Consider the following 24755-nt stretch of genomic DNA (forward strand, 5'->3'; position numbering starts at 1 on the left):
CTCAACGACCTCATACACATGCAGATGTGCCCTGGCTCCACTCCGCCATCAGCGCTTACCTTGGCTGGAGGATGGTGCTGGCAAATCCTCAGCAAGGGGCAGCACCCAGAGAAAAAGAGTTTTGGGTTTATATCTGCTGTTCTGCTGGAGTAGCACCCAGAAAAAAAGAGTTTCGGGTTTATACCTGCTGTTCTGCTGGAGCAGCACCCAGAAAAAAGAGTTTCGGGTTTATATCTGCTGTTCTGCTGGAGTAGCACCCAGAAAAAAGAGTTTCGGGTTTATATCTGCTTTTCTGCTGGAGTAGCACCCAGAAAAAAGAGTTTCGGGTTTGTATCTGCTGTTCTGCTGGAGCAGTACCCAGAGAAAAAGAGTTTCGGGTTTGTATCTGCTGCTCTGCTGGAGCCAACCGGCCCCAAACCCGGCTGGTCCCACTCAGATCCCCAAACGCTGTAGCCCGGGTTTCTAGGAGCTGGTGTGAGGTCTGGAGAACAGGATCCTCTGCAAAAAGGCCAAACTTTAGCTCCAAGTGATGCCTCTGTCCACGTTACAGGTTTGCCTGAGTCACATCGGCTGCTTACAGACCGGTTAAAAACGATTTTTAACTTAATAAGCAATAAAAGAGCTTCAGGTGTGCACGGGTTTTTGCCTCCTGCACTGATGGTTCCAGCGCTGTCCCCACAGGTGTTTCTTGTTAAGGCTGTAAGAACCAGAGCCTCATCCCATGTGCTTCTGGTTTAGAAACTAACACTTTTTTGTTGTTTGTTTAAATGCCAAGGGTTACTCAGCTTTGGGTCTCTGCTATCAGGATCTCTGCTGACAAGTTTGGTGGTCGCTGCTTTTTAGGAGCACAAGGATCCGTGTCCAAGCACTGGACAGTGATTTCTGGCAGTTTAGGACCTGCCCTAGAGGTCACTGACAGTTTGACCATTTGCCTTCTGAAAACACAGGTTTTCCTGGCACCTCCTGCTCTGAACATCCTCCAGCTTCTCTCATGGTTCCTCTGGATTTCACCACACCTTAACCCTAAATATAGAGCATCATTTTTGGGTAATTAGAGATTCTTAATTAATTAGAGTTATGGATTTAAAGATTCAAAGCTTGACAAATGAGCTCAGGCAGGAGTTGGAGAAAATTACTGGTCCCAGGTAGCTGCCCTAGTGCTGTGCTGGAGGTTAATTACTATTTCTCCAAAATATGTGTGCCTCCATGCCAGCTGCTCCAGCTCAGCTCCAGCTCTGTGCTCTCAGCTCTCCAGCAGACCCCACACCTGCAGCTGTTCATGGAGTTTGGGGTTTTCTCCTCTCTCCTTGGAGCTGATGTGATGCAAAGAGGGAAGGACAGGATGAAGACCTGGCAGGAGTCATTTCTGCTTCCAGACAGGATCCCTCCTGCCAGAGAGCTGAAATCAAATATTTTCCTTTCTCTCTCTTTAGCCATGGAGCTGGCAGAATTTTCAACTACTTTCTGTCGCTAAAGAACTATTTCAATCAATTACAAATAATTGTTTTATTGCAGCAATCAGCTGGAGAACATTATCTTTCCAACCCTTGGTTTTAACTGCTGCTTCCCCCTTGGTTTTATGCTGATTGACCTGGAAATATAAACTCTAAGCTCACCTAAAAGATCTCTCCTGTTCTTTGGTTCATTCTCTGGACTTTCTGCTGTACTCACAAGCATTTGAGTTTTGTGGCACAGAGCAAGTGTCTGTATTATTCCATGCTGTTAATTCTAAATCATGGGCAAAAAATATTTCTGTATGAATATTTATGGAATGTGTCATGGCACAGTAGTAGCCTGTGAGAAAAGCCTTCACAAGAACCAGTTAAAAAGGGCTGTTCAGCTAAAAGAGAGGAAAAAGGGAATATTTGTGGGCAGCCCTTACACAACAATGGTACATGGAAACCAGCTGGAGCATCCCTGTGAGACACAGGAGCATCCAGTGACTGCAAAGTGGCATCTGAAACTGGCAATAAACTTATTTCTATAACCCTGTGAAAGTGAAAATGGAAGGGGGAGAAGGCAGCGAATGATACAGAACAGAATCTGAAAATCTCCTAAAAAATGGTTCCAGGGGAGCCCCTGAGGGATTTTGGCAGAGAGGGTCACCCATGGATGGTGGGACATGAGGCAGAGAAATGTCCTGAGTGCCACCACTGCTGGGATAACACCCAGATTGCACAAAACCACGTCTGGCTTTGGGAACAAATCCCCAAATTCATTTCCTGTGGCTCAGCTCCTCGGGTCACCATCCCTGAAGGCTTTGACAAAACCAGCTCCAGGTTCCCCCCACAAAACCTCATTATCAATGAACACATCATTCAGAGATTTATTTTAGTGACAGGGAAGTATCTTTGTCCCTAACCTTGTGTTCTCTTAGTGAAGTTACAGTTTGGGAACAAAGCGTGAACAGCACCCCATTTTTTTTTCAAAATAAAACAAAATAATAAATAAAATAAAATAAAATAAAATAAAATAAAATAAAATAAAATAATAAAAAATAATGCAGCTGTTATTGCAGAACAAGTTGCCAAAGGCAGCCCAAACCCTTGTCAGGAGAGAGGCTCCAAACCATAATTAGGCCAAAATATCTACAAGGGTGTACATAAACACTCCATGCAGGAAAAGAACAGAGAAAAAAGGGCTGCAAAAATGCACAGCCAGCTACCACAGCAAGGCAGCCCCATTTCAAGCTGCATTTCTGGGTTTATTCATATTGCAAAATTCTGAAGGGACAGGCAGCAGGGCTGCAGCCAAGAGTCACAGAGAAACAATAAATAATAGTGAAATAAGTGGAGGGCAAATTAAAACTGAGTCAGGAGTAAAGTGAACTGAAATCAGTTACTAAATTAAGACTAAAGTTCTATTTTTATTTAATATTTTACTGGTTTCTCATCATTATTTCTCTCTGAAGCTGCAAAAGTTTCTTTTTAAACCGAAAGCAGCAATGCCACGAAGTCCCACGGTTGGATGAGGTGGACTCTTGACTACTCAATCCTCAGGTTTGCAATTAATGCTGTGTGGCACTCAGGGCTCTCCCAGGTGCTGGGTGGCCAAGGCCATGCCCTGGGTGCCACAGGGGGAAGGAACCATGGATCCACCTGGCATCAACGTCCTGATGCCCAACCACTGCTGCCACCCAGGCCAGAGATGGCTGAAATATTTTCTTTTTCCACAAGGCAATTTTGTACTGAGTGACATAAATTCTACTGTTTTATGGTTATGTATTAAATTTTTGTAGGAGGGCAGGGCTTTAAATAATTCTTACTTTTAAACCCCTGATAGTTTAAAGCTTTTCCTCCACATGATGACCAAACCTCTTCTTTAGATGGGAGATGGGCAAGGGAAAAGATAAGACAAGAGTGATTTGAATGGTCAATTTTCAAAGGAAAACGAAAAATGGATCTTCTGAAGAGCCTTGCACTAAAACTTCTTTATCTTTTGGCCAGCTCAGGAATAATCAGTGTAAAAACAGTAAAAACATGAAATTTTGAGGATCAGGAAGGAGCAAGTGCCTTCTTGAGTGCACATCTTCCTTAAGATGAATAACTTTGGGTGAGACAAGCTGAAATGTCCTTTTCAGGGCATAGAACAGAAGACATTGGTGCTGTTCCATGGTGCTGGCACAGCTTAGAAGGTGGTTGAGCTTCAAAAGAAGATCCCAGTTGAAATACAGAGTAAAGAAAAGCTCTAAGGTAATGGAAACTCCACATTTCCAGTGTCCCACACATATGAATAGAACCAGAGTCAGTACATTAGACAATTGACTGGCTTTGCTTGAATGCACGCAGGAATAAATGGAAACATCCTTATTTCCTATCCCAAGGGGCAATTATTTCACTGCCTGGTTTTGTGCATTAATAAAAAATAAAAAATAAAAAAAAAAAAAAAAGAAAGCAAGATTCCATTGTCTGGTAGCTCAAATATCTTCCTATATATGCTGGGTAAGCAGCCCAGCAGCAGAAAGAGGAAAAAAGGCACAGAACTGTGGCATTGCATTCTCTAAACAAGCTCTCACCGTGCCCAGCAGATTTCTGTGTGTAAATACACAAAATCCATAAAAACACCCTTCAGGAGGGCAGCTTGTTTGTGTTTTTCAGTTCTGTTAGTCATCATGTGTCCTGGCTGTGCCTGTGCCTACAGATGGTCCAAAATGCTCATTTCTGAAATGCTACAATGAGTCTAACAAATGCAAAGGCTGGAATTTCACACCTCTTTAGGAGAGAAGGGGACTGGATTGCAACTCAAGCCCAGCTTTTCCTCCCAGTTCAGCACTGACAGGCACTCATGGCTTTGTGCTTCCCTCTCCTTTCTTCTCCCTGCGCACCTCCAGTGGGTTTCCTTTATCCTTTAAAGGGAAAATGAGAAGATAAAAACGATCCATGAGCAAGGTGTTCAGAAATGGTACATTTTGCCTCTTTTACACACCTCTGGGAGGAACAGGGCCATGATGTGACCTGGGCTCTCACCTGACAGCCCAGTGCCACCTTCCTCAAGGGCTGATGGGCTCCTGCAGGGCCAAGGACACACACTGAAGCCCAGGTTTAGGTTCCTTTTTCAGAAAGCACTGGAAAAACAAGCTAAATTTCTCTTCAGGATGGTTTGTTCAGCTATTTTGCATCTGAGACAGCAAAAATTCCAGCTCCTGCCTCACTCCTGTGGCACAAAGCACTATAAGGAGCTTCCTGCCAAACCTAAACTTCCTCAAATCAGTAAAATTCGGCCAAAACCGGAGGGGAGACCTCTCAAATCCCACACCCCATGTTTTTGTGAATATTTGGGGGCAGATTATTGCAATACAGGCAGATACAGCTGGTGGGCTTGGTTTTTATTGAGAGGCAGCCTCACAGGGTTTGTGTTTGAGCTGCCTAGTTAAGCAGGCAAGATCATGACATCCTAGGAAGGGAAGGAAAAAAAAAAAAGAAAAAGATTCTTGGAGATACATAACGTGTTTAATTGAAACCATTAGCTTTACTGGCAAACAGCTTCATCTTTCTGTTCTGTTAATCCGAACAAAGTGCTGCAATTATGACTCAATACATAATGTCCTCTAGTGCTACTCATGTGCCCCACATTCCCCCAGCAGAGAAAGAAAACAGAGCTGCTCTCAGTTAACAAAACATTCCATGCTTCTAGCCAGAATACTTTTATTATATGGTTATCATATACATCAGAATTATAGTGGGAACATTTACAAATATGTGAAGATAGCTCAGAACCTCCGTTATTCACATACACACTAACTCACACACTCGGATTTTTTTTTTTGCATGTCTACTCAGTTACCAGGTGAATGATGCACAAAATTATTGCTTTGTGAACAAACACCTCAGATTAAATCTAATCTTCAGTGGCAAGAATCGAGATTTAAAAAAAAAAAAAAAGTCTTAAATACCCTGTATAACATACCTGTGCATAAACCTAAAGATATGTTTAGCTTACCCATTACCTTTGAAATACTTACCAAAATTAAAATTTGAAACCCATTTATAAAAAAAAGTATTAAAAAGTTCACCATTATTTACAAATCCGATTAAATTACACATAAATAAATATTTACATTCAACACACTGCTTCCCTTAATACACATAAAGCCTCCCTGGAAGTATTTTTTGGCCTTAGTAGGCAAAACAAGTAAAAAAAAAAAAGTTATGTGCCTATTCTTTCAAGTTTCCCCCCCAAATTTAAAAACAAGACAATATAAATATGTGAATAAAGCTGCAATATCCTTAGACACAGAAAGTGAATTTTCTAAAAGTATTTTCATTTTGAACTAGTCCTCGTTAAAAAAATACCAAGATAATATAAACTGCAGCCAACATTGCTGCAGTTTTTAAAAGCCTGAATATTTCTGTAAAAAATTAGCATGTCAAATGCCATCTGAAGTCTAGTAGGATTTTAGTACTCTATGTTAATCTGAAAATAAAGGAAAAAAAAAAAACAAAGTAAAAGAGAAGAACAAAAAAAAAAAAAGAAACTAAACGGATTTAAAAAAACAACCCCACAAAAAATTCTTACTATTTTCAGGTGTTTATAAAAAAATTTTAATGTACATAAATCTCTATACCACTGCTTAATACTGTTTTATTGTTACTGTTGCGTTTCGAGAGAATGAACCCTTGAAATTGGATCAGAGAGCAGAACAGGCTTCCATCTAAAATCTGTCTCTTAAAAACTACACACGAATCTGGTCAGCCACGAGATACTGAGATGTGGAAAAGGAATCTAAATAAATCTCTGTGGATAATTCCATCAACCCCCCCTTTATAGCACCACTGTAACAGCAAAGGATTCCATACACTTGTCCCCGAGTACTTATCTCCAGGTAATTGCTCCACACAACAGGGATACTGCAGCTTTTAGCAACACTTGTCCCACGGATCCAGCAGGAGTGAAGATCCTGAATGATTTTTATTTTCCTCCCCTTTTTCCCCTTGTTTCTTTAAAAAAAAAAAAAAAAAAAAAAAGAAAAAAAAGAAAGAAAAAAAAATAAAACCACCCAAATCTCTATGTTCCCCCTGGCAAGAAGATGAGAGTCTGTGTAGGAGGAAGGGCAAAGTCTGGTTTTCCTTTCACTTCCTGTGCTTGTCCATTTTGTCAATGGTTTTGTTGGTCTCTGCGGGGCTCTGGTCGCCAGCGTTCATGTAGGATTTGTCTGCTATTTTTAACGCCTCGTTTAGGTAGTTCTGCACGGATGTCATGGCAGCACAGATGGCAGCGCTCCCAAAGCCATGTGTGATCAGGCTGAAATGAGTCAAACAGCCCTGGATGCCAGGGTCCAAGATGGGGCTGGGCCTCGTGTTTCCGAGGGGAGTTCTGTCCTGAGTGAGGAGGTCTGTGAATTCCTTACAGATCTGCCTGCAACACACAAAGGGCTCACGCTTTACACCACAGAAATCAACTGAAATAACAAAGAGATCACAAATAAACTGAAATGACAAAGAGATCTGCATCGAACATTTGGCATTTGTGGCGGGAACTAGGAGAAATCCAGTGTCTAAATTTAAAACAAAAACAAAAAATTAGCATCACGTTCAAACGATTGGATTTCCAGGTTTCTGTTTATTGGCACCACTTCCTGATGAACCTTCTGCTGCATCCCCATCACAAAAACAACTCTGCAAAATAAACTCTGCACCTCTGGTGCCTGCCTGGCTGCGCATCATTTGCTCCAGATTTGGAGTGGGGAGTGGGAATTCAGTGCTGGTTTCTCTGAGAACTTTCCCAGCTGGAGCAGCTGAAGAGGAGATTTCATTTAGTTGTGTATATTCCATGTATACGTAGGGAGGCCGAGGCCCTGATCCTGCAAACACTCACACATATGCCTGGCAAAACATGAGTGCTTAATAATGCTCCAGCATATGTTGTTTGCTGCTTGTAAATCTGTCCCCTTGAAGGGATTTCACAGGAGCTGAGCAATCTTAACAGAATCATCACTTTATCAGGATTTCTCAATCACAAACATCTTCCAGGGGATTTTTATTAGTGCCAGTAACAATGCCAGTAAGGAAAATACTCAGGAGCAGGAGGAGTGCTCAGGAAAAATTAGCAGAGTGTTTAAACTATAGGCAAGGGAGACTCAATTTCTAGATGTATAAATTTTTAAGAGAGCTATTATTGTAAAAGATCTTTTTAAAAAGAAGGCTGGATGGATTCAACACCAGGAGTGTGTTTTACACTCCTGTTGTGAGCACAAAGCCAGGGCACCTTTCTCAGCAGTTTAGGCAGGTTTTTGTCAGCTCCTCTGCAGAGTGAGGGTGCTGCCAAAAGCAGGGAATTCCATCCACCCCAAACCAGAAAACGTCCCAGAGCAGAACAAACCAAAGCTCTGCTAAACCTGAGCCTGGGACAGGAGCTCAGCAGGGGAAAGGTGAAAGTTGAGCACTCCAAACCCCAGTTTGAGATAAGCTCAACTCAGCCCAGGGACCTGCTCAGGATGGAGTTTATCACAGGCACGAGGGTCTGCAGAACAGCCAGGACAAAGCTCCCCTCCTTCCCCTTCCTGCCCCTTCACCCAGGTCTGTGACAGGGATTTATTGAGGCACAGGGACTTTCCACACCTACCAGAGGATGCTTCCAGTGAACTATAAACATCTCCAGCCATGAGAGGGAAAAAGGGACTCTCCAGCAGCTCCTGAGTCCCACGGGAAGCCGGGAGCTGCCAAAGGCAGCTGGGAGCACACGGGGGCTGAGCTTCCCCTGCTCACATCCCAGGGCACACCTGCTCCACATCCTCGGCCCTGCCACACCTAGGGTCACCTTGTCCTTAGGGTCACCTTGTCCTTAGGGTCACCTTTGTCCTTAGGGCTCTCCTGATGTAGGACTTTCCCTGAAGTTTTTTACTGCAGCTGAACAGAACTGGTCTGAACTACTTTAGTTACCTACAGGACTGTTACCCTTATTATTGGTAAAGAATGAAATAAAACTGCTGCTAGAGATGAAATAAAACTTCTGCTAGAGACACCTTTGTCCTTAGGGCTCTCCTGGTGTAGGATTTTTCCTGAAGTTTTTACTGCAGCTGAACAGAACTGGTCCAAACTGCTTCAGTTACCTACAGGATTGTTACCCCTTATTATTGGTTGAGACCGAAATAAAACTGCTGCCACAGCTGAATTCAAACCAAAACCAAATAAAAAGAATTGCTTCATCTTCCTAATTAAAATTACACACAAAAATCCACCAGGCTATCCCCCAGTCGCAGACAGTCAGAGTCAGACAAAAACACGTTCAAAAAGGGGAGAAGAAATAAAATCCCAGCTGAAAGCTTACTTTGCAGCAAGCAGCATGTTCTTCCTGTTTGCCATCTCGTTGCGGCCCATGTGTGGTCTGGTTAAATATTCAGCCACTGCTTTGGAAGGAAATTCTGTCTCACACACGTAGCCAAAGTCACGAGCAAGATGCACAGCTTCACCTGGGTGGGTGAAAGGGAGAGCTTGGTAAATTGTAAAATATCATTTATTGGAAGGAAATCAAGGACATTAAGGGAAAAACGCTGTGGGTTTTGTAAGTGTATTTCTGTTTTGGAAAGCAACACTGTTCTGTCACTTACTACGGTATTTTAATTGATGGATCTGTTTCTTTGTAAGTTTGTATCAAGAAAAAAGATATTTACAGGGTGACTGCTACAAAAAAGAATTCTCTTGCTTTTATACTAGAAAGAAAAAATTCTGTCTCTATCCAGAATAACTGCACAGCAAAGAACACAATTCAGTCAAGATCCAATTGTCCACAGATTTAAAAATATCTGCCAAATAAATCCCACATTATAATAGAAGTTTTCAGTTTAGTATGCTTTTGAAATATTTTTTCATAAGAATTTTCAGACAGAAAACCAAACTGCAAGGTGTATAACCAGGTCACTTTTTTTTCATTAAAACAATTTGATCAGGCTTAAGATAAAAGATTGGTGTGATTAATGCAATGTGCACACACATCAGCTCTCCAAAACTCCCAGGCAAAGCTTTTAAATGCAAGTTGCTGCATTATAAACAGCAGGAAGGTATTGTTTGATCATTTTTCACTCTTCCCATTTCAGTTGCTGCTTGTATTCCTATTAAATTGTGCCACTACCAGGAGCTGCTTGAAACAGGAACACCAAATGTAAACCACACACACACATAATATATATATATATATACACACACCCTTCAGGTCAGCTTCACTGACAGAGGGTCCACAGAGCATGGCCCACATTAAAGGGGCTCCAGTTTCCTAGCAGGAAGCCCCAAGCTATAAATCTCACTTTATAAGCTTGTTTATTAGCAAAGCTTCTGAGGACACCGCTGGGGTAGGGCAGGACTGCACTCGGCTGCCCCAGAGTCCCCAGGTTTCCCAACAAGAACCCAAACCCACTGGTGCCAGGAGTTTCACCCCTTTTGCCTCGCCCCTGTGAAACCCAAAACACCCCTCAAGAGACAGAGTGGGCAAAGGTGCCTGTGGCCCATCCTGGCAGGCAGGAATTGTGCATCCCTGCAGTGCCTGGGTTTGGGTGAGAGAGCCCCTCCAAGGCAGCTCAGCCCTTCCTTGGGTGCCTCAACATCCCCACCACGCTCGCTTCAAAACAAACAAAAAGCCCACACTACTTTCAGGGACTTTCTAACCTTTCCATGCTTTGCCTAGAGGATAAAAGCTGCGCACAAGGGGAGAAAGTTTATTTTTAAGACACACTCGGGAGACTGACCTTCCACCAAAGATGTCAATAGTGTCACATTTGCAGCTTTCCTTCTGCCAGCAGGAAGATTCAAGCCAATTTTATCCAGTTTTTCCCTTAATGATCTGCCACCATTTTTAGATTTGGCTCTGTAATTAAAGAGGAAAAAAAAATGGCCTTATTTATCTTCAGGGAACACTTCTTTTTAAGATGAGAAATTCCAGTTACTGACATTCAATAGGGTTCTACTGGGGTGGGGAGAAGATAAAAAACAGGCTCTTTTCAAGTGACCTACTTTTTAAATGCTCTACTAAAATCCAGCCAGGATGAAACACAGCAGGTCAAAATCAAAATATTTCAAAGTACACTGAAACCAACAGTTGTAGAACGATCACAAGCCAAATTAAGTGTATGCAGAAAAGGATGTGGAAAATGTCCTTGTAATGATTAATCAGGATCATGAGATTTAATAAAAAAAAAAATCATTCCACAGGGTTTTGGGAATCAGAGACAGCTCCACGTGCTGGTTTTGAGACAAAACCCTCAGCTCTAAACAGAGAATGAGAATTGCTGTCAGAGCTGTTAATAGCACTTCTCCAGAGGCAGCAGAAGTGCAAAGAAGTTTTATTTCCAAAGCCCATTAGGATTCAGCGTCGTCGTTGGGCTGCTCAAAAATCAGGAGCTGGCTGAGAGGCTCTGGGGCTGTGCTGGTGTGGCTGCTCACACACAGCAAAACAAGAATAATACAAACACACACAGCAAAACAAGAATAATACAAACACAGCAAAACAAGAATAATACAAACACGGGGAGGGGAGGCTGGCAGGGCAGGGAGGGTCCATCCAACCTTCCACACAAGGGAAATACAAACAGGGCACAAGGGGGAGGCTGGCAGGGCAGGGAGGGTCCGTCCTACCTTCCACACAAGGGAAACACAAACAGGGCACAAGGGGGAGGCTGGCAGGGCAGGGAGGGTCCGTCCTACCTTCGCAGGACTCCTCCTAGCAGGGAGGCATTGAGACACTCCGGGGGCGAGAGCCGCCTCTGCACCTCTGCCACTGTCACTTTGTACTTGGACGTGGAGCTGAGCAGGGACAGGCGGCCCGGCACGGAGCAGAACACCTCGTTGGGGTTGATCACCACCCCGATTAACCCATCCTTCTGGCAGGGCAGGCTCAGAGCGCTGTTCTTCGTTAGGGAGATGGGACCTGAGGGTGGAGAAGGGAAAGCAGGGATTTTATAAAAGGGGGAAATAAATAGGAAGTGGCAAGTGAGTTGTTTTTCTGTACAAACAAGCCGGGAGAGGGGATTTTGTTTGGTGTTAAATGCTCACGTCACTGGGCCCCCATCCCCAGCATCCATCCACCCAAAGGGCCCCAAAACTATTCCTGACCGGCTGGATTTTGCCTCTGGATTGCCAGGAGCTGCCGAACACAACCAAGAATGCTTCTGAAGGCACACAAAGCCCACACCAGCAGGCTGCAAGGTAGCAAAGCCGTGCTCACAAAACCTCCATGCTCCAACAGACTCCAAATTAGCATCCTCCAGCTACTGCCAAAACTCTTCCCAAGCCAGGGCAGGGAGAAACCTCCCAGCTCCTGCTGGGATTCATCTTCCACCTCGCACACGCAGATTTAAGAAACCGCCTTTGGAATTTAATCCCAACAAATTCCTACCAGAGAGCAGCACAACAGGGAGGGACGCAGCCCAGGGGAGAACCGAAAGTAAGGAGCTGCTCCTCGTTAAGAGCTTCAGCTTTAGGTGAGGAGGGACAACAAAGGCTTTGGAAGGAGCAAACCACAGCTCCGGCTTTTCCATCCCCTCGCGAATCCGCCCGGTTCACCCAGCGCTGCTGCTGAAAGGGTTAAAGAGCCGAGGTCGGCCCCGCTCCCGGAGGGGGAAGATTTGTCAGTGGTGCATCTGACAGCAAAATTATTCTCCCATGAGCTAAAGGCAGCAATCAGCGCTCTGACACACACTTCTGCTTTTCCTCAGTTAGGTATTTGTTTGAAGTCTTCAGAGGAAACTTCTGATTTTTTTTTTTTTTTTTAAGCACAAATTTGTTTAAAAATAAAAGCAAGGAAAAAAACGTAAATTACTGTAAATTGAGTCAATACGTCTTCCTCCTTCCTCAGAACCTCGGCTACAAACCAATTTCGATTAAGATAAAGCCAAACAGTCTTCTGCCAGCGAACTCAGTCTTTTCTCAAAACTTGTAAAGAGGTTAAAAAAATTGGGGGGAAAAAAAACAACTATCTTCGACTGCTATCAGCAACAAAAAAACTTCAAACAAACAAACAAAAGAAAAGCCCCGTGTCACTTTACACACGCGTACTTCAGGAAAGATTAAAATCATTTCAAGATCCTGGTTCCGATTAAAGCCATAACACAAGAGCACACGAGGGGGGACAGCCGCGTGTGTCCCCGGGGGAGTCTCACACCCTAGGGCAGTTCGTCCCCACCGCCACCTTCCCTCGGACAGCATCAGAAAAATCCAGCGACAAAGCGTGGAGTAAAAACTCCTCCGCCCTCCCGATCCCAAAGGATCGTTCTTGATAAAAATAATAGGGCGTCACTTCACCGGCGCGTCATGAAACTTTTAACTATTGACAAGGGAAAGAAGAACTGCGGTGCCACCTTACTGACCTTTTCTAATGACTGTCTGGTCATGCATTAGTAAGTGTTGATCTTCCACATTCTGGAAAGAGAAAGGGGGAGAAAGTTTCGCACCGGGAAGAGCCGAGAGGGAAAAACCCGGCGGCTTCAGGGAAACCCATCCCCTCCCCGCGCACCCGCACCCCGAGGGGCGAAGGGGACAAAATGCGGATTTCTCCGCATGGATGGAGATGGGATGTGCAGAAGGACACGGGGCCTGTCCCGCTTTGCCGAGGGGGTGTCCGGGCTCTCCTTACCTGCACCTCCTCCATCTGGTGGGCCATGTCGTGCAGGCCCAGGTTATCGGCCAGCGCCGAGGCGTCCAGCCCGTGCCCGTGGGGCAGCAGCAGCTCGGAGCGCCGGAAAGTCTCGCGGCGGCTGCCGGCAGAGCCGCTCTCCAGCGCCGAGAGGTGCGGCACCAGCCCGGGGCGGCCGTGCGGGGCCAGCCCCGCCGGCTCCTGGCTCTGCCGGTTTGGCCAAGCGCTCTGCTGCTGGCTGGGCGGCGGCGGCGGCGGCTGGTGCAGGGGGTTGATGGAGAAGGGGTCCCCGAGGTGCGAGTAGGGGTCGCTGGACTGGGAGTAAGGCAGCGGCTGGTACGGCGGGGGGAAGTAGGGCGGCTGGAAGTCGGAGGCGCCCGAGTGCGAGAGCGGCGGGGCCGGGCTGTACAGGTGCTGGCTGACGGCGGAGAGGTGCGGCAGCCGCGGGTTCCCGTTGCTGCTGCCATCGTGCCGGTCCTGGAAAGCACACAGGGGTGGGGGACAGCGGGGTGGCCGTCAGTGGGGTCGGGGGACACGGCGGCCGCGGGCGGTGGCGCTTGGGAAGGAGAGAGGAGAGAGGAGAGCGAGAGCCGCCCCGCTCCTGCCCAGGAGTTTGGTGTTTTTAAGGCACTTCGCGGAAGAAATCAGCCCCGCTCCCAGGGAAGAGGTTACAAAGCAGTTCTCGCTGCTCTCCTCATCGCAACCACACCGGACCAACCCTTCTCCGCTTGTGCGAGTCAGCAGAGGAATCATTAAAATCACAAAAATTCAAATCAGAGACGCAGCCGCGTTTCCGCCGCGCTGCCTCGGCTGGGCAGGAGGCGGCGGAGGCGGGGTGGGGGCTGCGGAGCGATGGGGACCCCCGGCACTGCCGTCCTTCCCACCCCGAGGGGCGCCCGGGCCGGGGCTCCCGGCTCTGCCAGCCGGGAGGGAGCGCGGCGCTGCCTCCAGCCGTGCCATCGCCGCTTCTGCCCCCATTTCCAATCTCAGCGCTCGGAGCTGAAATGTCTACATTGAGCTGATCCAGGGATTTAGCAGCTTCTGGCTTCACGGTCATTAAAATAACAGGGCTAGTTAATAAGAGGTGAATGGGGTCCCAATGGAGCGTGAAGCGGGGACTGCGGCTTATCTGTAGGAGCCGAGCAGGCGGACCAGCGGAGCCGGGGGGGGCACGGGGGACACAGACGAGTTCGGAGAGATCAAAACCCGGGAGCACCTCGCGGCGGGTTTTGGTGGGAGCTGCTCCCGGGGAGGAGAAACGTGCGAAGGAAGGGTTCGCCCTGCGCGGCTCAGCAGCTGCTGCCTGCCGGCCGCTCCGCATCCCGCCCAGCGCGGTGCGCTCCCACAGCCCCGCGGCGCCGGGGTCCCGCCGCTCCCGCATGGATGCTCCCTACTCCATGCGGGATGCGAGCTCGGTTCTCCCAGCTGGGGCCCATTTAATTCGAGAGTTCAAAAGACTCCGTAAAGAAAAAAAATTACAAAAATTATAAAAAATACGAAAATAAAAATTCGCACTTCCAAAGGAAAAACGAAAAAAGAAAAAAACGCCAAGCGGGCTGTTGGGGCAGGGAGCGCTGCCGCTCCGGCGGGGAGGCGGCGGGGCTGGCAGCGAGCGGGGCCCGGGGGCGGCGGAGCCCCGCGCTGCCCCGCGCAGCACCCCCGTCCCCCGGCGGCCACCCCTCCCCGCAGCCTCTCACCTCGCAGTCCTCTTCGTACTTGACATTATCTGCTAGTTTCCACAACATGGCGTCCAGCGTCCGGACCAGGTGCGCGGTGCCGCCAACAGAACAGCTCGGCCCCCGCCACGGGCGGTAAATCCACGCCGGCGCTGGGCAAGAGCAGCGGCCCCCCGGACGGAGCTCAGTTGGCAGGCATGAAGGCAGCTGACGGACTAACCCTGCGCGCTTGTGGTCACTCGGGCTTTTTTTCCCCTGCCCAGACGCCCTTAATGGCAATAGGATTATCCTAACTCCTCCCCAGGGATGGCTCGGGCGCCGCGGCCGCCAGCCACTCAGGAGGGAGCGCGCAGCCCCAAGCCACTCCTTCCGCGGCCGCGGAGGGCGGGCGGGCAGCGCGGAGCCTGGGCCCCTCCGCCGCCCCTCCTCGGGGTGCGGGGCCGCTGCCCCGCGGGGAGGGACGGGGGCACGCGTGGGCAGCCCGGGCTGGCCGCAGCTGCCCCGCGCTGAGCGGGTTTGGGGCGCTGTGCGAGCAGGGCCGGGTGCTCCCCGCTCCTCCACGCGTGGATGGGCTCTGCCGAAGCCCGCAGTGCGCCGCCCCCACGGCCGGCGGGGGTTTTGGGTGAAATAAACTCGGGAAAAGTCCTGGTAGCGAAAGCGAGAAAGTCCGAGCGCAGCCGGGGTTTCATTTGCATAATTGTCAAGAGTTTGAATTACTGATTACAACTTGTAAGCTACCAATGTTTAAGGTATAATTTACTTAATGATCCGACAACATTATTGCAGTGGTGTCGAACCCCCGGTAGGTAAAGCAGCCCTGATTCAGCGTCCCCGATCCGGGGCTCTGTGAATTGTGCGACTGGTTCCTCGCATCGGCTTCTTTTTATTTTAATTTTTTTTTTTACTTTTTTTTTTTTTTTAACGAAAATCCCGTCTGTCTAATCTTTTCGCGCAAACTCGGGGCTGGGGAAGCAGGTGGGAGGTGAGACAGGCATTTTCGGACGCCGTGAGCACACTTTCATCTAAGCTTAGAAAATACTTCCCTGCCAAATTGCTACCTTTCTGCAGGCATTTGATCTATGCAGTTATGTGTGTCAGACAAAATGAACATCGTTTTCAAAAGCAACGACTTCTCCCAGTGTTTTAAGGTGCATCCGGATCGCTGCTCATTTACATGAGAGGAGCAAGTGTTTGTTTATTGTGGCAGAGACAAAAGCTGACCCTGGGCAGTGCTGGCTGCGGAGATCTCGGCTATCAGTGCCGGGGACGAGCCGCCCGAGAGCTGCTATTAAAGGCCCGAGATAGACCCACGTCTCCAGATTTAACCAGCTCACACTTCACTCACTTTTCCCCCCCTTAAAGATCTGGGAAGAAAAATAACAAGAGCGCTAATTAAAATTTAAAAAAAAAATCCAAACACCATAAACCCCTCCATGAGACTAAATGAATGATCTAAAAATAAACCCGAGGAGGACGGGGGTGCTGGAAGTAACTGTTGGAGGTGTTATCTGCCTTATCTACCACGCAGGTGCTGATTTGCAGCAGTTGCATTAAGCCCGTCATCATCAGCGACTCCACATTATCATTTTTGGTGGAGTCTCTATTTATTTTTATTTTTTTTAACGACGGTGTTTTTCTTCCAGGGATGTTTCTTTGAAATGCAGTTCGCGACGATTATTAGCGAGTGTGCTTGCGCTGCTTCTGGCGTCATTAAGACTAGGAATCTAAATAATAAAATACAGGGGGAGCTTGAAGTTCATTTGTATTAAAGGGACAAGATGGATTTAGAAAGAAACGAGGAAGGGAACCGTCGAGCTTCCCTGGTTTGGGATCAGCTCTTCTTCCTTCCAAAGGAGAATCGTAACAACTTCGGTTATTTTTATTATAACCTCAGAAGCCAGATTTTGTTTCTGCTCAGAAATGTCACACTGAGAAACGAGCACGATTTTGTCATTCTGTGGGATTGTCAGTGCCTGAACACCTTCGTTTTGGTGGCCAAAATCACGAAGATGAATTCGCGTTATTTATTGTGTATCTAGGAATAAAATTTATAAATAGAAGCGTGGAAGAGGATGAGGGACATATAAAAAATTACCTAAACAAGGCGACCGAAATAAACCCTTGGCTTCCTAAACAGAAGCCAAGAGAGCAGAGAGGAGGCTGAACGCGACCGAGTTTGAGAGAAACTTTCCCGCACACCCCCTTGCTCCTCGCTCTGCGCTCGCAGCCGCTGCCAGGGGCCGGCGCGGGGTCCGAGACCCGCGGGGAGCACCAGGAGAAGAGAATGGAAGGGAAAAGAAGGGAAGGAAGGCAGGGAGGGAAGGGAAGGCAGGGCAGGAGCGGGCACTGCCGGCAGGTGATGGATGCTGGCCCTGCCCGGGTGCGGCTGCCCAGGGATGCTGCGGTGCGGGCACACGGCGGCTCAGCTGCTCCGCTCCTCTCGGCGGGCTCGGGGAGCGATAACGCTCCTGGGGCCGCTCCCTCTGGGCACGGTGCGTTCCCGGAGCGGTGCCGTTCCCGGAGCGGTGCCGTTCCCGGAGCGGTGCCGTTCCCGGAGCGGTGCCGTTCCCGGAGCGGTGCCGTTCCGCAGCGCTCCGCGCCTCGCTCAGAGCCCGGCTCAGTCCCCGCGGAGCTCAGCCGCAGCCGCGCCCGCACAAACGCTCCGCTCCCAGCGCACTCCGGGGATGCTCAGGCAGCCGGGGCTGCTGCAGGGACACAGAACCGCCCCGGACACGCCTCTGAGACTGGGGCAGAGCAGGGTCCGAGCAGCAGCCGGGCAGGGAGGTGGGTGCTGACAGGTGGCGGCTTTTATTTACTTATTAAAAATAATAATAAATAAGTATTTTAAAATTGGTGCTCTAACTCCGGGGACATCCCCCGATTCCGAGCAGAAGGGGTGCCTTGCTCCGTGGGGGATTGGTTCCCTTTTTGACGAGGCTGCAGTTTCCCGTGGGGAGCACGAAGCACCCCCGGGCGTGAACACGCTTCGGGAGGGGAGCCAGAGCCCACTGCTGCGCCTCTGTCACACGCTGTAGTTTTCCTATTTGGCAGCAATTAAAAGAGAGCGTGGGGATGCTAATTAGTTACATCCTTCTTCCTCTGAAAAAATTATTTAAACACGCACATATCTGTATTGTTAATGAGGCTGCAGCAACCTGTCCGGATTGTCGCCTGGGCTCCTGCAGAGCCGCACAAAGGCAGCGGCGGCCCCGCGGCCCCGGGACACTGCGCGGGTTGGGGCGCGGATCCCCCGGAGGGGCAGGACCCCCGCCCGCAGCCCAGGGCCGGGGCAGAGCCGCGGGGCCGGGACGGCTCCCGGGGGGCTCCGGGGGTGCCCGGGACCGGGGCCGCGGTACGAAGGTGCCGGGCGATGCTCCGCGGCTCAGCCACGGCCAGCCGGCCCCGCGGACGGAGCATCCCCACCGCGCCCCCTCCCGCTGCCCTCCCCCTCCCCGAGCGCGGCCGCCCCCGCTCCGGGAAGGCCCCGAGACCGAGCCCGTTCGGGCCGCAGCGCCGCGGCACAGCCCGCACGTTTTCAGGCTTTTTCCCCCGCTGTTTCTCCTCCCTTCACGGCCCCGGGGGATGCGGGTGGGGGGCGGTGTCTGTGCGCGGCTCCGGCACCGGGAGCATCCCTGGAATCCCTGCCTGCCGGGAGCCTCTCCTCGCCCTCGCCGTGCCCCCCCGGCAGGGCAGCGGCCGCAGAGCCCCGGGCAGCTCCCCCGAGGCTCCCGCAGCATCCCCGGCAATGGCAGCCCGGGGGCTGCGGGCACCTGCCCCGCTGCCAGGTGTGCCCAAGGCCAGGCTGGACGGGGCTGGGAGCGACCTGGGCTGGCGGGAGGTGTCCCTGCCCAGCGCAGGGGGCTGGAGCTGCATCGTCTTTAAGGTCCCTCCCAACCCAAACTATTCTGTGATTCTACACCGGTATGGGAGGTGCAGGCTGGACTGTGAGTGGGCTGGGTCCCCCAAAAGTGAAGGTGATGGGGAGTGACAGGACTGAATCCCTGCCCAGCTCCCAGCCTCAGCTTCCAGCCCTCACCTCTGCAGGAAGTGAGAAGTGCCCACACTTTCTTCATTTTCCCCCAACCTATTAATTTGCTTAATAAACACCATCCCAGCTATGTTTTCTTCCTGCTCCTTCCCTCTGGAGCTGGAGGAGCAGAGTCCCCTGGCCATGGTGTGCCCTGAGCCTGCAGCACAGAGGATGTTTAGCAATTCCTGGGCAGAAGTGACGGGCTTTGGCAGCAGGCACTTTTGGGCCCTGGGTGAGATGCTCCCTGGCATGTGGCAGAGGCTCAGCAGCGATGTGCAGCTGCCTGGGGCTCCTGCAGAGGAGTTTCTCTGGCTCTTGTGCATGAGAAGTTCTGCCAGGCTGGATGGTTTGAGGCAGGAGATGGATACCTGGGAGAGAGAGAGCTCACAGGAGCCTGCCTGCAGCCACAGCATGGGACAGGGCACAGGAACAGCCAGATTCCAGCCTGGCCCTGTCCCTGAGGCAGGGCATGACCACAAATGTGACAGCAGCTGCATTTACCCTGCTCTGCTCATTCATAGAACAGGGATAATAATCCCAGCAGTGGCCAGAGCTGGATTCAGCTCTGGTGGAAGCAGGAGAGGAGTGGGAGCTGTGGTCCCTGATCCCATCTCTGCCCAGAGGTGCCTCCTCAGGGCTCTGACATTTTGCCTGCAGCGGAATGATCCTTCCATGCTGGAGAGATGCTCTGATTTTTTAAAATTCCCTCCTTTTTATGTCCATCAGGAGCTGTTAGCCAGTGCTGCTCCAAAGGCTGTCATTGCTGGCCTGTGTGTAACCAAATCCAGCTCCCCCTTGCAGGGAACAGGCTCAAAATAAAAGATAAAAAACCCCAAACAGCCAAAACGCCACAATGCCAAAAGTGAAATCAGGATTCATATATTTAGTTAGGCTGTTTTCTGTAAGTAAAAACATAAACGGGCTCTTGGCTCAAAAGACATAATTCATATTATAAAAAATCGAGGTTGGTGATGGTGTTTCATGCACACAATGGTTGGGGTACAATGCTGATGTTTGGGGAAGGTTCCTCTGTGGACAGAGATGGGCACCAAAGGGTCCTTCCCATCCCTGCCTTTGAGGGCTCCTGCAGCCCATGCACTGTCAGGGTGTCAATCAAGTGTGTAAAGTGTCTTTTTTTAAAGCACTCATTCTCCATGTACATCCATAGATACACACAGACATGAGAGGAAAATTACCCAAACACCTCCCAAGGTGATTTTGGGCGCAATATGAAGCAGAGATGCAGACAGTCCCTGTGCAGGAGGGAAGGAGTTTCCAGAGCAGCACTCAGCTCCCTTATTTCTCGTTACCTTCCACTCCTCAGGGGTGATGAAATAAGGAAACTGACCTTGATGCCAGGACAATGGGTCCTGTGAGTTGAAGCTGAGGATTTTCCCTGCAGGCAATTTAAGTAAAGAAAACATATTCAGTTACTCTCTGACTTCCATGGTCCAGTTTCTTGAAAACTCCTAATCCCTCTAAATAGCCATTTTTTCCTGGAGTTCTCCATCAAACTCAGCTGCACAAAATCTGAACTGCATCACAAACAGGGGGAAAAGCTCTCTCAGGGACTTGATTTTGGTTACTCTAGCCAACACATGCAGGGGCTGAGTGGTTCTTTAACAGGTTTATTTTTTCCGTGTAAAATCATTTGTGACAATTCCTGTAGCACTGGTGCTGCAGAGGCACAGAGGAGATACTCCATGGTGAAAGAATTCCCCCTGGTTTGAAGGCTCCTATCCACATCCAGGTGATTTCGTGCAGGTAGGGCTGCAGAGGGACACAGGTTTGGGATGTCCAGGTGATTTTTCTTCTGTTAAAAACCCCCAAAACAGAGGCAAGATGACTCAGGGTGCTTCCGTTCCAATGTGAATTCAGGCAGCATTTCAGGTATCTGCATTTCTGGGCTTCCTGGGATTTAGGAGCCACAGTCCAGACACCACCAGGCAACACAGCACAAGCAGCTTTAAATCTCTTCCTCCTCCTCCTCCAAAAATCTAACACTGGAAAGCACTAAGTCAGTATAAAGTCACTCTACCAATGCAAATGCATTGAAAATGAAGCTGGCATTAACTTGCAGCAGTTTTACACTGTGTAAGATGTCTTGTGCCCACACCAGCAGCCTGACCTGGTCTGTTGTCCTGTCCCCAAAACCAATCCACAGAAGCTCCAAAGCTGACCCCAACCCTTTGGCTGGCTCAGCAGGAAGGCAGCCTTGGGCCCAGATTTGGATTGTTAGGGGAGCTGGGTGTCCAGAGAGCTGGGATAACAATGCTGGGAGCCTTAGAGAGCACCTGAGGGAAGGAAGCCTTGGGGGGTGTCAGAAGAGCTGCTCTGGGACACGAGGAGCTGTGTTTTCAATGAGAGGGAATTTGGAGGGCAGGGAAGGCGGTTCTTACACTGAGAGCTGCACTGCTGGAAGATGGATGGTGCCTTTGAGAGCCAGCCCTGATGCTGAGACAGGAACAAAGTCACCACTTCCTCGTGGTGCTGCATTAGAATGGAAAACAATCACAGCAGCGAAACAAAACCAGCTCAGCCCAAGGGATGCAAATCCAGCGGCAGACACGGCTCCAAGCAGGTCAGGCTGCACCCATGCAAATGCTGGGGGAGCCCAGAGATCAGCCAGGAGGGTCACAGGGGGCTCAGGGTGACCCCAGCCCAGCCTGGGCTCTGGGCACTGCTGGAACCTGGCACAGAGCCCCTGAGATGGGATGGGATGGGATGGGATGGGATGGGGATGGGATGGGGTGGGATGGGATGGATGGGATGGATGGGATGGATGGGATGGGATGGGATGGGATGGATGGGATGGGATGGGATGGGATGGGATGGGATGGGATGGGATGGGATGGCATGGATGCTTCTCCCTGTGCCCCTGGGGAGCTGTGCCAGCAGAGCAGAGTGATCAAGGCTGCTCTGCCCTGTGCAGACACAGAACAGCCCAGCTGAAGCACTGCTCTGTCAGTGGGGCTCAGCCCAGCTGCCTCCTGCCAAGGAATGCTGCTCCTTCTGCCAGGCTGGGCTGGGAGCTGCTCACAGAACTGGCACTGAGCTGGGCACCAGGGCTGCTCCCCACTCCCAAACTCCTGCAGTGCTCCCTGCTCCCAAATCACTTTGTGCTCCCTGCTGGGGACATGGACCAGGGCTGTTCCCTGTTCCCGAGTCACAGTCACCTGCTCTGCCCCAGACATCAATAAAGCCACCACGATGGCCAGGGAAACAGGGCCCTGTGTGAGGGTCCTGCAGGGCACCAGCAATGCCCAGGCTCTCCCTGTCCATGCCCAGGGCCCCAGCAATGCCCAGGCTCTCCCTGTCCATGCCCAGGGCACCAGCAATGCCCAGGCTCTCCCTGTCCATGCCCAGGGCACCAGCTGTCTGTCCCCTGTGCCTGTGGCTCATTCCAGCACAGCCAAACCTCTCTGAGCCCACAGTGCCTTCTGGAGCCCAAAGCTGGCCCTGCTTAATAACACAGGGCTGTGGATGGTCACAGGGAGGCTTCCCAGTGCACGGAGGGAGGGAGGGATGAGTTCACACTTCTGCTGCCACCGCTTTTGCCCAGTGCTGGTTTCCTGAGATGATGAGTGGAAGAGCCCTGTGCTGTTGACTGTCTGTATAAAACTGCACTAACTGGGAAGGGAAGAGTTTGAACATTCTCCTTTTAAAATCCTGAGCCCTCCTTCCCTAAAAACCTCCCTCAGGATCTCAGGAGACCATGCTGTGACCATGGTCTGTGGTGAGGATCCCGTTTGCACACAAGCAGGGGAGGAGAATTTACATCTCCAGCAGCCCCAGACTGAGACTCTGCCAGGCTCTGCCTGTCCTCAGCAGCCCTGCACTACCCACACAGGCAGGCAGCACCAGCAGCAGCTCTGGGCTGAGCTGTTTCCTTGTTTAGAGCAGGGAAGCAGGAAGCAGGCACATGTAAAGCATATCCACAAGCTACAAACCTCCAGCTCACCCCGAGCTGCCCAGAGCTGAGCCGGGAGCTTGGAGCCCTGGCCGTGCTGGGACACCCAGGAGCTGTGTCAGCTCCCTCTGAGCAGTGGCTGCAGGCCTCCCCAGCCCTGGCACATCCAGCCAGCTCTGAGCAGGCCCAGGGACAGCCCTGCCCCTGCAGATGTGCCCAGAGCACCTTGGCCAGCACCCGGGTGATGCTGACTCCCAGCACGGCCTCATCCCCTCCCTGGGACATGGAAAAACCTGGGTGGAGGCTGTGACAGCCCCACTGAAATGTTGGAAACAGAAAAGAAGGACTTACAAACACTCTGGAATGGAGATCCCATCAAAGGAAATGCAATTGAAGGGGGAAAAAATAAAGAAAATTGGGAAATTTTGTGACTATAAGAAAATGGACTGGGATTACATGAGGTGCAGTGCAGAGGACCAAAAGAGGCCAAAACTAACCTCAGAGATGGTGCAAAAGCAGGGGAAAAAAATCAAGGAGGAAGGAAAAAAATCAAGGACACAACTTGGAGGGGAAGATATGAGGGACATGGCATGGATACTTTAAAAAAAAAAAATCTTGGCCAAAGTGAAAGCCATCAAAAGGCATCAAGGGCAGGGACATGGACCAAAGCTTGCCCAATTGAAATTGCAAGATTTCGTTTCCCTTCCCAAAAGGAAGACAAATGAAATTTCCTTTTTGGAAGGGAAATGAAACCTTGGAATGGGCAGGAGGCTCTGGGCAGCTCCCCACACACACCTGGCTGGGGACAGCCCTGGAGGCTGCAGTCTCAGGACAGCCTCTCCCTGCACCATGCAATTGCTGCTCCTTGTAATTTTCCCCGAGCTGGTGCCATTGCAAATGCCATCCTTATCTCCCTAAGTACAGATCCTCTCCCCAGCCATGTCACACAGCAATTTGTTACATAAGCTCATTAAGTTTTTTAATGTATCTATGTTAATAGGCACATAAATATGGAAATCTTAATTTCAGGCCTGTCTCTGAAAAGCATTAGCTGGGAAACTGGTCTGAGAAAAAGCAAACAGGGCCCAGGAATGGCCAGGGTTTGGTGAATGGAGCAGGGGTTGTGCTCCTCACTGATCATCACCTGTGATCTTCTAAAAGCTCATTCTCAACAGAGAACCTGCAGTTGCTCTGCTCTGTTCTTCCCACCCTCAGCAATGCTGCAGTGCCAGGCTGGTTTTATCTCTGTTATTTTTCTCTCTTATCACAGGTGCACTATTAGCACAAATAAAAGGACTCTGGTTCTCCAAAGCAAACAGAGACGTTGGCTGCAGCCCAAGGATCCCCAGTGAACAACTGTAACCTGCAAAGTGCATTTAAAATGGCTCAGCAGAATTCCATCCACATTCATTTTCTGCATCATTTACAGTAGTAAATACTACTTCAGGTGTACTCCTGTTTGGCTCCACACCTTTAATTTGGTGATTTAACACAAGAGAACATTTCCACGCCTCGTGATCCTTCCCTGCAAGGATCCTGACAGGAAAGGAGCTCTCAGGCCAGGAGCAGCTGTGCACTCTGCATTCATCCCACAGGCTCTGGGACAGCCCTGTGCCCCACCAGGCACTCAGGGCCTGCAGATGAAGCTCACTTTAATCAGTGACGTGGATTTGGCTGCCCCAGAGTAACTCCCTGCGCTGCCAGGAGATGCCAAACCCTGTCTGGAGGCACCAGATGAGCAATTCCTGCCCTCCTGAAGCAGGGAACTGGTTCAGTGCTGTGATGGCTTTTAGGGGCCAGCTGGCTGGGGGGTGTGCACAGTGTGTCACAGCGTGTCCCCACCTCAGCAGGGATGAATCCAGGTGTCCCTGCAGCCCCAGGGTGCTGGATGGGGCAGCCGTGCCCAGACTCCCTGGCACTGCTCATGGCCTCAGGCTGCCCTTTCCTGGAGCACCAACAGCTCAGCAGGGCCAAAAGGGACTGGGGGATTTCTCCTCTTCCTTCTCTTTTTGAGCTCTCCCAGCAGCAGGACCCAGCTCCTGGGTCACTCCATGCATTTTCTGCTGGATCAGTGGATGGA

General features: G+C 50.1%; 1 protein-coding gene across 1 annotated transcript; it reads right to left on the minus strand.

The window, feature by feature from the left end:
- Positions 1–5893: 5893 nt before the first annotated feature.
- Positions 5894–14965, minus strand: TFAP2C (transcription factor AP-2 gamma). Its single transcript, XM_071446808.1, has 7 exons — positions 14757–14965; positions 13060–13536; positions 12794–12845; positions 11133–11355; positions 10178–10296; positions 8767–8908; positions 5894–6855 (listed from the first exon to the last, which is right to left on the minus strand). Exons 1-7 carry the CDS (start codon positions 14802–14804, stop codon positions 6570–6572), a joined length of 1347 nt encoding a protein of 448 aa, XP_071302909.1. The 5' UTR covers positions 14805–14965; the 3' UTR covers positions 5894–6569.
- Positions 14966–24755: the final 9790 nt, after the last annotated feature.

The sequence above is a fragment of the Agelaius tricolor genome, unplaced genomic scaffold (assembly GCF_023055355.1).
Source record: "Agelaius tricolor isolate 1412-34295 unplaced genomic scaffold, bAgeTri1.0.p SCAF_23, whole genome shotgun sequence".
Lineage (NCBI taxonomy): Eukaryota > Metazoa > Chordata > Aves > Passeriformes > Icteridae > Agelaius > Agelaius tricolor.